Consider the following 13,994-nt stretch of genomic DNA (forward strand, 5'->3'; position numbering starts at 1 on the left):
GGTAGTAATCAGGTGTACTTCTACTATGCAATCCCTTCTCTGTGTATGTCTCGAGTGTATGTAGGTGTAGAACCAGGAATCCCCCATGGGATGATCCAAACCCATTGCCTGGCGGGAGAGAATTGAGGACCCTGTCTTGATCACGAATTGGACACCCCCCCACAGAGATGTCAGGTAGCTGTTCTGCGAAGCCACAGCATACAGGGTTCCTCATGTCTGATGAAGTGTCTCCTCTGCTAACCCCCAAAAATGCTTCTTTATTTATATAAAAAAAGCATCCTTGCAATGTACACACAGATTAGATTTGTTGTGGATATGTAGATAGCCCTGTCGCCCCATGGATTAAGATGGAACAACATTTGTACATCATGTGCAAAGGCATTGTACTCGGTGTTCGAGGCATTGTGATAATGTTGCTTGAAGCCAGATGTATAAGCAAAGCAGTTTCAGAGAAACTAATCCCATATTGTCAGACACGTGAATATATGCAAAGAGGACAATGTAAGAAAACAGGCCACATTGCTACATGGGCCTAACCCGGGCATATAATATTACTCTTCCCTGTTTTTCAAAGTGCACACCCTGCACAAGAATCCACACCAGCAATAGATCATCAGGTAAAATTTCATGGTACAGAGCAGCCCAAATGCTTCTGCATTTCTAAAGAAAAAGTGGCAACCCAGTAACCCTGGGATCAGGGTAAAACAATTATTAAAGATACAACCAGTCCCTGAGGGGGGAAGTGTGAGCCTCAACTTCCTTTGCAACATATAATACAAACCATCAAATAATTGGTTCAACTTGTGACTGAAACACAATGTATTCAATATATGTTGTAATAGGCAAAAATGGAACATGCTTGTGCGCCATAACATAGTCTGGTCTCACGGATTGTGGTGTTGTTAGACCGGGAGCGGTGCCTGAAGCGCTACCCTCATAATGGTGGAAGGTTAGTGCCTTCATCAAGAGTTAAGAAGCATGAGCATGGTAGTGGCAACATACTGTGTAGTCAGTCATCAATAGGAGTGAACAGGCTTTTTTTAACCTTTGTCACTGTAATGAGGCCTACATGCTCCCTCATCTTTATAAAATTCAGCTACTGGATGCCTAATTCCCCTTTGGCCTACATCAGTTAGATGTCGAGGGATGCGCAGCACAGGAGTGGTGGCTCTGCTCTGGATGCATGTTTGCCTGGGAAGGGCACAGTACAGGAATAGAGCAGTGCTGTGCAGTGCATGCATGGTGAGTGTGTGTATTGGGTGTATACATACCAGAGAGGAATACATAAAATGAGAGATATTCAGTTGTATGTAGTACAAACTGACACAATACAGAAAGGATATTGTACCAAGCAATACACACAGATTGGTTGTGCGTGCTGAATGTATGTGTGCCTGGGGTGGCACAATACATGGAAGTGACAGCGCTGAACAGTATGTGTGCTGTGTATGTACACTGAGTGCAAGTGTACCTGCAATGGCACCTTACATTGAAGACCCGTGGTTTCATTTTCGGAAGTCCAAGACTGCTTGGTGAAGGCCTGAGGACAGAGGAATCCGCACCCACAGACAGATTTGTATATGGCTGCATTCCTATGAGCTAGGTGGGGCACACTGGAGAAGAGAGCGAGAGACTCCCCCTGTACACTCAAAGGGTGCTCTTTAAGTTAGTGAGAGATCACAGGGGAAGGGGCCTGGACACATCTCAGGATGGAGATGGGGCTGATAAAAAAATCATAAAGAGTAGTTCTGGGAGCCCAAGATTAACCTTTTGATGCACATATCACTGTGGCTGACATTCAGGTGTGAATTCTAGACACTCCCAGGGCCTGTGTTGTGAAACTATCAGCTTGGGGGTCTCTCCTGCTGTGACAGGCAACCTTTCAAGGGCAAGAATATAAGAGAAAAGTGTGCACTTGAAAAGAAGCAGAACTCCAACATAAAACTTCAAAGTCCCAGATCCAAAAACTACACTTGGTGTATGGAAATGGACAATAAGAAGGGTAGGCTGAGACCCCTAATATTTTTCATCTGCAAAGCAGCCAGAAGTGAGGAAGGAAGCTCTGCAAGGTTTCTGCCTGTGACGAGGACTGGGGGTCAAGCCCTGCTTGTCTCTGTGCTGGATTAGGGGACAACACCCATGGAAACCAAAACCACCTGCTCTGGAGCCTTGAGCACCAGAGCCTGCCTGCTTGCCAAGACCAGTGTGCCCCATGAGAAAGAGGAGACAATTGGAGGGGGCAAGGTCCAATTGGGAGGCCAGCCAAGTGGACTCCCGGTGTGAGGAGACAGCTGCTGCACCTATCAGGTTTTTGCCCATGTGCAGATTCTAGTCAGTCACCCCCGTATGCCAGGAGAAGGCCACTGTGAAGATAGCCATGAGCAGAGTGTTGTGCAGGACAAGGGAAGCCTTTGTGGCACCGGTTGCAGTGACCCTGTATACCAGAAGGGGCTGTTGTGTAAGTTGTGTCGAACACAAAGGACTGAAGCCTGTTTGAAGCTTAGCAGTGACCCTGTATGCCAGATGGGGCCACTGTGGTACAGACTACTGTGTGCTGAGGAATAGCGCCTTGGCCATTAGAGTTATGGCAACCCTGTATGCCAGGAGAGTTAGCCGATACCCATGTTGTTGCAAGGATTGGGCCATCACCTGAGAACTGTGAGTTGTGACCTGTAGATCACCTCAAAGCATCCAGGATTGTGCCTGCTTTGCCCGCATGAACTGAAGAGAACACTTTGGGTGCATAACCTCATCACCAGGAGACATAGCTGGAATCCAATTCCCCCCATTGGGGAGCACAAGTCTTACCATGCAGGGGGAGCACCAGAGCAACTCGCTGCTCAAGCTGACCGTGCATACTCAGGAGAGAGCCTGCAGGCAGCCGATTCTCTGAACAGGATGGGAGCAGGGTAAGTGCCCACACTCAGGGAACTGTCTGGGACATTGCAAAGCCTCCTCAATGCTGGAGTGGGTAAGACAGGTTACAGGCCTATTAGGCCCCAGGGGACTCGCTACTAAGGGCGCTAATGCGCCAACACATTTTTGACTATTTTGCTAACAGTCGGAGAAGAGTCTTGAGTTAAGGACTACTAGTGAGCATTCCCTGGATGCAGCCACCGGTGGAGGGGGAATAAGCCATACCACATTGCGAAGAGCAGGTGGGACAGGGATTTGTTAGTGAAATACTAAAGCTCTGACCTCAAGGGAACAATGTGTTACTGTCTATGTGTGATGTAACATTGCTTTGAATGCGTAGAGTTAAAAAATTAAAAAAACTTGTTTTCATTGTAAAAATAAGTATTTAACTGTACGTTGATTTAGTGACATAGCTGTGCACTCTTTGAGGTATTTGTCATGTTCACTGGCCTGTATTTAGACTTCCCCACAAGAGAGCCTTGGAATGCTCGACAATAGCTACCACTCATAGTCAAGTGCAAAAGGGGTACTTGGCCCAGTTGCTTGGGAACCATAGTAGGTCGATTCCTGGGACATCATCAGTAAATGTTCACAAACCCACAGGTGGGCTCAGGAACCCCTGCATGCCCTGTGGCCCTCTGAATGGGGTTCTGACAGGGTACCAAATACCTTGTCATGATCTGGGAAAGCTGAAGTTAAACAAGCTTTATCTTCTGGTAATTATCGCCAGTGTAATTTGGAAAAGAGTGAATTAATCAAGGTTGAAAGGAATTTTAAGTAGCTACTTAAATGCAACTGAAGACTTATGGACTTCTTTGTTTACCAATTGTGTTAATTTCTAACAATAATGCATTTTATAGTGCTAATAAATTGTCACCTTTCTTTTGTATGCAAAGATTTTTTTCAAATGTTATTCCATCTTTTCCTCACATTGATTATTTCAATCAAGCAGCTACTGATCACTAAAATCAGTTATGGAATCATATACAACTTTCTCAAGAAAGTTTACATCATTCTAACATCAAGATGAAGGAATATGCTGATAACTCAAGATTAAGTTCTGTTTCCTTTTCAATTGTAAATAAACGCTTTCTTTCTTTGTTTTTTCTCCCAATTCACTTATTGCCAGTTAAATTTCAATTATGATTTTAGGTCCATTTGCAATAACTCGTCAGATCAACTCATTGGCTATTTGCTTGAAGTTGTGATAAATATGAAAGGTTTATTCTATCGTTTGTTCATCTCAATCGAAGCCATATGTTCTTGTTCATAACTTCGACCTGACTCTCGCCAATTATGGTACAAAAATAACCTGTCTATAAGGTTCACCAAATGTGTTATCTGTGATGATTCAAGGTCAGCTTCAATTTTTTATCTATTTGTAGGATTATCCTCCTATTGAGCACTCCTGGTAAATGATTTTTTTATTCATGTTCCTTCACTTGTTTGCTGTTTCTTTCAATAGTACCCTTAAAAACCCAGAGCTTCAAAAGGGGGCATACTGTTTCATCTTTACAAGCAGTCATGTTGCACTTCCCATCTTCAGATTTCCTCTCAAAGCACCCCTAGCCTGCATATGGAGGGGATGTAACAGATGTCTTTCTAGTTTCTTGAATGAGGATGCCTCATCCATCCAAAATTCTGCATCGGGAAATAAAGTGCACCACAGAGCCAGGTGGGTATGAGTATGCTTTCTTTGGAGCAAAGTAAGGAAACACTGCTTCACTGACTACACCGAACTTCACAAACCAAGCCAAAACTTTGGAGCACCCTTAATCCAGACCTTTAGCAAGTAAAGGCAAATTAACTGCAACTCCATTATGTTGCAAGCAATACATATGTTATTGTGTGGAGTTATAGACATCTTACATCTAATATCATTTCAAAATTATAATCAAATACAAATGACACATTAATGTGAAGCAAAGTTTATGAATTAAAGAATTCAGAAAATGTAACCGCTCGGGCTGATGTGCAGCCTTACAGTGGCCCGCTTAATTACGGTAGCCTCATGCATAACATCACATAGAATATGCTGTAGATATTGATAATAAAATGCCATCCATACTCACATACAAATAGTTCCAAGAGAGGAGATGCAAGTCAAGAATGGCATCCTTGATCAGTGCCCTTCTCATACTTTTAGTCATATGTGCACTTTATACAACTGAATGTGTGCCAGTGACCATAACGGTGTTGACTATCACTCTATATAGAAAGCAGCAAATATATCAATAAAAGTATGTGATTTAACGAGTTACCCGTCAATGTAGGTTTTAGTTGAATGCACCCAGGTGTTAAGTGCAGGCAAACACTAATTTCACATTAAGAACGCAGTTAGGGATGCATTTTTTAAGAATTCACGCAAACCAGTGCAGTGCAGCAAGGCAGTTGCTGCTGTGCCTTGTATGTATGGGAGGAAGCTAAAGTTATAGTGCTCTTTAGCTCTGGTTCACTACTGGCTGCCTAGCGCCAAGACTGCAAAGGTGACTGCGTTATGGGGTGGGACACCTTCATGCACAAAAACAATCCAAAGAGGCATTTTCCTCTTTCTATGTGCGATGCAGAATGAAATTAACATACCTAGGATGTCTGGAATGGCATGAAATCCATACGTGGATGCATGGGAACCCCTTGCGTTACCTGTGGAACGCCTACCACAAAGAAATGTAACACAAGGCAGCACAAGCCGCTGTGTTGCAATACGTTTATTTACAAAGCCATGCAAGGTCCTGCAAATCAAGCCTTTGTGGCTTTGTAAATCACAAATAAGCCTTTGTGTTGCCCTGCATCTTAGTAAATATGGGCCTTAGTTTTTGACGGATGAAGCTTTGTGAAACTGAAATGGCCATACAGGTATTTTTGTGAACAATACAGTGCCACTGATGTAAGCAAATGTTCCATATGAGGGAGAACAATCATATAAGAACAGAAACGCTACCACCTTTGGACAAGAACACCAGCAACATAAGCAAAAGTCTGCATTACGGTTGGGTGGCTGGGCAGGGTAATTCAGATAATTTAATAATGTGTCAGATTAACTCATAAATGCATTATCTCTTACTGTTTCCATTATAAAATATGATTTGCAACCTGTACAACACTGTTAACAGACTGATATTTTGTTAGCAGGAACACAGATATTATAGCTAAAAATGCTGAGATAACAAAAAGCATAAAAAACCAAATAAGAATCTGAGTAATTTTAAAATTGAGACAGATGGATAAAACACTATTGAAAATGGGGAAGCCAATGGAAAATTAGCTCATGTCAATGATAACTTTGCAAACATCTGGATTTGAAGACACTTGTAAACTACAATTTTAGTAAAAATAAAAAATAAAAAGATTTACCTGGAGTCAAGGTGAAGTTGTCCATTCTCATGAATAAGCTATCACACTTTGCCGTAACAATCTTGAAAGTTTCTTCTAAACCTTTGATCTTTGGAACATCTTCCCATCCTGTAATGCTCGTGGTACCATTCAGCTGTTGGTATAAGGCTTTCAAATATTCAAGGAGGATTTGTGTTTCTATGGGGGCTTCATCTCCCAATTGCAGGGAATGGCTTTCTGTGAGAGTTGGGGATCCTGTTTGTTGATTACTTTGTATCATGCTCTGCAGAAGGAACACTAGGAACAAATTTAATTGCAACAGTGTTACAATAATTGATCCCTTCCAAATTTTCATGGACTCTATCGAGGGAGGGGGGAAAAACTAGTCAAACTGTGTTATGAAGATTTCGTACAGCAAATAACAAACCACCAGGGATTGTGATTGATGATATGAATAACATCTGAAATCATCAATCATCCTACGCAAAATCCATAGGATACCACTCAAATTTATTTTGAAATGCATCTTATTTCCAAAATCAGTGAAAGTAAGCAACAACTCAGACTGGTTTGCAAGGAATCTGTTTACAATAGAACATAGTGTATTGCGTACGTGCGGATATGCAAAGTGTAATAGTTCTTATTATTGTCAGTAGAAAGTTATTATGCTATGAGAAAGTAAATAAACCAAATATAGAAATATGTACATAAGCTAAATGATAAACTAAAAAATTACCTTGATTATGTGAGACAGTTGGCAGCCGTTTCTCACATTAGTTGCTCTATAGCATCATGATAATAAATAGTATGACCTAGCTACCTGCATTAAAGTTATACCTGTTCTTCCAAGGCAATGCACTTCTCGCATTCTGTCAAGGCAACTTCCCCATATTCTAAAAGGAAGGAGTGAATAACTCACAGTTTTCAACCAGTGACACCAGTGGCTTGTGTATGGGCATACAGAAACCTTTTTCATGAGTAGAAGGTGGCTTTGAAAAGCAAGCATTGGCAAATCAATTGATCTGGCTTTAATGCAGTAACACAAGCAAACCCATATCTGCATAAAGGCTATCTGAATGTGTGCTAGATGTCCCAAGAGTAGCGAGAATGTTCAGTGTTCTGAGATAAATTATATTTTGCTGTTTGGTTATCCTTTTTCCTTCAGCACCAAGGCCTTTTTAGGTTATTTGTTGAAATTTGGCACCATTTTGAGGCCATTGTTGTGGCACTAGTAGGCCCCTGTGTACAATTGCCTCAGCATAGCAGCACACCGGGATGGCTCTGAGCAGATGATGTGCATTGCTAGCACAGTTTTCCGTAAAGGAAATTATAGTTACCTTAGGGCACAAATCATAATTACTTGAGATGACTATTTCTCAAAGTGGTAAATTTCTGTGGTTTTTAGAGTTTTAATCATTAAATTGTTACCAAGCATTTCACATAACTATAACATTACTATAATGCTTGTGTTTTTCTACATGCTTTTGCCAGTAGGAAGTTATAGGTAGGACCATGTTTCTATAGAATAAGTGTGTTTTGACTTGCCTACATCTTTGGCGTCCTTTGACGAATCTTCACAAAATTTTCTCCAAAACGTGTCAGGGTAAGTTTTGGTGTGCATTGAAATTTTGAGGGTGATCCGTCAAGCAGGGGCTGACAAAAAGGGAGAGTCGAAAAAAAGTATGATTTCCTATGTTAATTACGTAGGACTTTTAGATACGCCTGTAGCCCAAACCGCTGAACAGAATTACACCGAATTTGGTAGGAAGGTAGATTTCGTTATGCAGATCTTGCTTTAATTATCTGGTGTAACTCCATTCAACAGTTGTTGAGAAATTTAAGGGCAAAAAAATAAAGATATCTGTGTCCGGGGCAACGTCATGAATAATAACGAGCTCATGCAAGGAAAGGCAGAGCTCTTATTGGCTGCCAACACTTCAACCAGGAAGTGTTGGCAGCCATCTTGGGACTCGGCTTCAGCCAAATCCTAAAAAGAAAAGGGGGCAGGGTTGGAATACCCTGACCCTCAGGCCTCGCTCTTGGGGCAAATTGTTATATTTTTTTTGTCTAATCACAACAAATGTGCAAATTCACAGCAAAAATGAGCAACAAATGAGCCAGGTCCTGGGGGCATGTCGGCAGAAGACAAAAAGGAGGCCCCCCCTCCTAAGGCTCTTTTTAGCCCCAGGGACCACCACCTCCTCGGGGCCTCCCTCGTGGTGAGGTTCAGGCACGGGTAACATTCTATGGCAGGCCAAGCAGTGGCGCCTCGGATCGGCTCTCAAGAGTCAAACCTGTTAAATCTACTGCTGATTGGTGTGGGAGAACATGAGCCAAAATGCTTGGACCTGGTAAGTCGAACAGACCTGGGCAGCGGGCACATGAGGTCCCAAGGCCTCTATTCTGTCCTAGTGTCCCCTCTCAATATCTTGTTGGGGGTAACCACTCACCTGGAAGTGGAACCCTGCTGGTCATGGATGCAGATTATCCCAGGCTGTCCTAGTGTCCCCTCTCAATATCTTGTTGGGGTAACCACTCACCTGGAAGTGGCACCCTGCTAGTCATGGGTGCAGATTTTCACAGGCGGCATTGCCACCATACTCTCATGGTTAATGATGTCTGAACCATTGATTGAGCTGGCAAGCCTTTGGTGTAGCTTGTCATACAGCGCACAATATACTTTTCTATGTGCCCATCCCAATAGAGGCAGTAAAGATGGTGAGCCCCTACAAGTACTTCCTAAGAGGTCCGCACTGCAGGATTGCAGAGTGCTTCTTAGCGCAATGCTGGTAAACCCTGTCCCCTCTGACAACCAGTTACAACTGCGCCTCCTGGCACTCTATGTTTTGCCCATCCCAATGTATTAATGCTGTATAAATACTGACCATTAATAGAGCATTTTACTCTCTTACACTAACTCACAGACCTAATCAGACACTCACGCACTGACACACAGACCTACTCAGGGACTAACACACCCACTCACAGACTCATGTATCGACTCACTGACCTGCTCAGACACTCATGCACTCACTCACAGATTGACTTGCATACTCAGACAGGCACTCTCAAACCCACTCAGACACTCTCACACCCAATCATAGACCCACTCAAATGCTCACTCAAACACTCATGCACCACTCACAGACCTACTCAGACACTCATGCACCCCCTCATGCAACCAGTGAGACACTTATGCAGTTACTCAAAGATTCACTCAGATACTCACACAGCCATTCACACACCCATTGAGACACTTGTGCACACACTCATATACCCACTGAGATACTCATGCACTCACTCACACACTCACTCTCAAAGGGTATGGGTTACAGATAGGAAATCAAATTATTTAAAAAAACTTTGAAATTCACTAAAAAACAAAGGTTACAGAGATGTTATAGTTAGGAAATGACATTAAAAAATGTGGAAATTCACTATATAAACAAAGGTTAAATGGATGTTATAGTTAGGAATTAACATTAAAAAACCTTAGAAATTCACTGAAAAAAACAAAGGTTACAGGAATGTTATAGTTAGGAAATAGAATGTAAAAAACAATTAATTCACTGAAAAAAAACAACGGTTTCAGGGATGTTATAGTTAGGCTCAAAGTTCACTTGTTAAAAATGGAACACTCTACACACTGTATGACTCAGTTGACGGCTTCGGTCTGTTTGGCTTCTTTGCACACATGCACTTTGCTTAAAAAAGCTCAATAAATACAGCAGCAAAAACCTCCAGCCTCTAATTGTGCCATCTTCCTGTATTGCCCATCCCGGATTGATCTGATTGATTGCTTGATGGATTGTAAGGGCAGTGTCTGGGAAAAAGTATCCCATATCTGTGTATATATATATATATATATATATATATATATATATTACACCAAATTTGGAAAAGAGGTAGTCCTTAGTTCAGACTCATGCCTTTTGCATAAATGGTGTAAATCTGTTCAGTAGTTCCTGAGAAAATGACATTTGAAAGTACATATATATCTATGGCTTTGGAGGGTCCGCGTACCCTAAGCACAGCCTAAGCGCACCCTGCTGTGCACGAGCTGTATTCTAATTGGCTGTCAACACTCCAAATCAGGAAGTGTTGGCAGCCATCTTCTGCCTAGGTAGAACCGAGGCACAAGAAACCTAAGAAACAAATGCAAAAAACGCGAAAAGGGGGCAGGGTAGAAACACCCTGACCCCCTAGGCCTGCTCAGGGGCTCCCACAAGGACCCCCAGGGCCAAGAAAAGCATTATATTCTTTTAAATCGGCAAAATTCGCACACCCAGTGCGAATTTCGGCCCCCAAAAAAAAAGAAGCGCGGTCTCCCACGCTTTGTTGCTATTTAGACCCCGGGTGGGCCAAATCCCGGGGGCAATGTTTTAATTGTGATGGGGGGCCCAAAGGGCCCTGGGGGTCAACACCCTCGGGGCTTTGAAGAAGGTGGGAGGGGGGCCGCATGGCTCCCCTCCTGGAGCCCTTGAGGGCCCTGGGCTCCCACCCTGCCATAGCAAACTGCTTTGCTGCTTCCAAATAGTAAAGCAGATTGAGTTTCCACAGGGGGAGCAGCATGTTAGTTGCACCCCGTGTGGAAAAACAATGTCTACTCCCGCAGGAGGCGGGGAACGGGCGGGACCGTGGGGGGATTGGGGACCCCCCACGGTCCCCAACGGAGAGGGCCAAGCCCCTCCTCAAAAAAAAAATAAAAAAAAAATAAAACAAAGGCTGGCCTTGGGGGATGGGTCCCCGGGGCCATAAGGAGGGGGGCAAGGTAGCTCCCCTCCTAAAATATAATATAAAAAAAGGGCCATGCCCAGTGGGATGGGGTCCCCGAGGCTGATTAAGGCCTCGGGAGGGGGGCCACACGGCCCCCTTCCCAATTTTTTTATTTGTTTTAAAAAAATGAGGGGGCGGGCCCTGGAGGATGGGGTCCCCAGGGCCCAAAAATGAGAAAAAGAAGGAGGGCTACGCAGCCCCCTTCTTAAAAAAAGAGAAAAAGAAATACCGGCATCGCGCCGGGGGCCACGCCAACCCTCCTTGCTGCGCTCTGCAAACGCGCCAGGGGGTGTGTTTGCAGATGGGGAACAAATTCCCCTTGAATACTGGGGGTCCCTGGGGGCCAACTAGCCCACCAGGAACCTCCAGTATGCGCCAGGGGGCTGCATTGCAGAGAGGTGTTCTGAGGCCACACCTCTTGTTACACCTCTGTGGCGCTTAGTGGAGGTAGCTGGTGGGCTAGTTGGACTCCAGGGACCCTCAGTTTTCAAGGGGAGCCACGGGGCGCGTTTGCACAGTGGTGAAGGGAGGGGGCGGGGCCTGGGTTCACATGTGTGCAAACACACCCTGTGGCACGGTTTAAGTTGGGGAATTAATTCCTTGTCAATTATGAGGGTCCCTAGGGGCCAACTAGCCCACCAGGGACCTCCAGTAAGCACCACAGAGCTGCGTTGCAGAGTTTTGTAAAAGGAGCGTGGCCTCTGAACACCTCTCTGCAACGCAGCATCCTGGCACATACTGGAGATACCTGGTGGGCTAGTTGGCCCCCAGGGACCCACAGGATTGAGGAGAAATTAATTCTCTAACTTAAAATGCACCACAGGGCGTGTTTGCAGACATGTCACCTCAGGCCACGTCCCCTTCCTTCACCACTGTGCAAACACGCACCGTGGCATGTTTTAAGTTGGGGAATTAATTATCTTTCAATACTGAGGGTCCCTGAGGGCCAAATAGCCCAACAGGTATCTCTAGTATGCGCCAGGGAGCTGCGTTGCAGACAGGTGTTCAGAGGCCACGCCCTTTTTTACACCTCTTTGCAACGCAGCTCTGTGGCGCTTACTGGAGGTACCTAGTGGGCTAGTTTGACCCTAGGGACCCTTAGGATTGAAGGGGACTTAATCTCTCAACTCAGAACGGTGACAGGGCGCGTTTACACAGTGGTGAAGCGAGGGGACGGGGCCTTATGTGATGTGTGCAAACACGCCCTGTGGCGCATTTTAAAAGTTAGGAAAAAAATTCCACTTCAAACCTGATGGACCGTGGGGGCCAAGTAGCCCACCAGGTGCTTCCAGGAAGCGCCACTGCGCTGCATTGCAGAGAGGTGGTGCAGGCCGTGCCCCTTTTGACATCTCTCTGCTACGCAGCTCTGTGGCACTTACTGGATGTACTACGAATTCCGATTTACTCACCTGTTATCAGGAGAGACCTCAGTGCTGCATCTTTGAGCCCAGTACTGATCCTGAAAAGTAATTCTAACCATACTTACCAGTAACTTGAATTTCCTTCCATAGGCTAACATTGACTGGTTTCACTTGGAAATTCTTCTAAGTGTGAAGTTTTGGAACTTTAAAATATTCACCTAAAATCATCCGAAGAACGAATTCCGATGTATTCATCTGTTATCAGGATAGAACCCAGTGCTGCATCTTTTAGCCCAGCACTGACCCTGAAAAGTAATTCTAACCGTACTTACCAGTAACTTGTATTTTCTTCCATAGGAATCCATTGTCTGGTTTTCAGCAGAAAAGTTTCTAAGTGTCTATTTTCACAAACTAAAAATATTCCTTAAAAATCGCCTGTATGACTTAAACGCATTATTTCAACTGTTTACAGGAGGTGCACCAGTGCTTGATCCAGGATCCACCACTGAGTCAGAAAAAGTGACGATCACACTACTTACCTGCTAAGTGAATTTCCTTCCATAGGGTAACATTGACTGGTTTCACTTGAAAATTCTTCTGTGTGTGTAGTTTTGGAACTTTAAAATATTCCTATAAAATCAGCAGAACTACGAATTCCAATTTACTCACCTGTTATCAGGAGAGACCTCAGTGCTGCATCTTTTAGCACAGCACTGACCCTGAAAAGTAATTCTAACCGTACTTACCAGTAACTTGTATTTCCTTCCATAGGAATCCATTGTCTGGTTTTCAGCAGAAAAGTTTCTAAGTGTCTATTTTCACAAACTAAAAATATTCCTTAAAAATCGCCTGTATAACTTAAATGCATTCTTTCAACTGTTTACAGGAGATGCACCAGTGCTGGATCAAGGATCCATCACTGAGTAAGAAAAAGTGACGATAACACTACTTACCTGCTAAGTGAATTTCCTGCCATAGGATAACATTGGTGTCAACTTTTAAAATACAATCATATTCCTTAAGAATCACTACTGTAACCAAAAAACTTTTACTCAACTGTTTACAGGAGATGTCCAAGGACTGAATCTAGGATCCAGTCCTGTGGTTAGAAAAGTAATCCATTGCATTTAAAAAGAAATTCACATTGAGCTCAATGGTGCATTGTGTTTGAAATTGTATTGCCCATTGCAACAACTGTAACTACTGTACTTAAAAGTCTATTGCCTATTTGCAAAGTATTTCAACTAAAGTAATTCATTCTGAGAAAGTTTATTTTGTAATGTAATGTATAATGTAATTATAATGTAATTTAAAAAATAAAATATCTAAAAATAAACAGTTAAAAAAATGTAGTTAATAAGTATAAAAAAATATATCAATTAATACATTTAAAAATTGTCATTTACAAAACCTTTGAAATTCACTGAAAAAAACATAGGTTTGAGACATGTTATGGTTAGGAATTAGCATTTAAAAAACCTTTGAAATTCACTAAAAAAAACCATAGATTTCAGGCCTGATATAGTTAGGAATTAGCATTTAAAAAACCTTTGAAATTCACTGAAAAAAACACAAGTTTCATGCCTGATATAGTTAGGAATTAGCATT

General features: G+C 43.1%; 1 protein-coding gene across 2 annotated transcripts in view; it reads right to left on the reverse strand.

The window, feature by feature from the left end:
- Nucleotides 1–13,994, reverse strand: part of MARCO (macrophage receptor with collagenous structure) — a 199,564-nt gene that overhangs the window by 117,975 nt on the left and 67,595 nt on the right. For both annotated transcript variants that reach the window (XM_085647468.1, XM_085647469.1), the window contains exon 3: nt 6,271–6,546. In XM_085647468.1, the coding sequence (XP_085503594.1) occupies nt 6,271–6,546 (276 nt within the window). The remainder of the gene's footprint in view (nt 1–6,270; nt 6,547–13,994) is intronic.

This window comes from Triturus cristatus, chromosome 3_2 (genome assembly GCF_964204655.1).
Source record: "Triturus cristatus chromosome 3_2, aTriCri1.1, whole genome shotgun sequence".
Classification (NCBI taxonomy): Eukaryota; Metazoa; Chordata; class Amphibia; order Caudata; family Salamandridae; genus Triturus; species Triturus cristatus.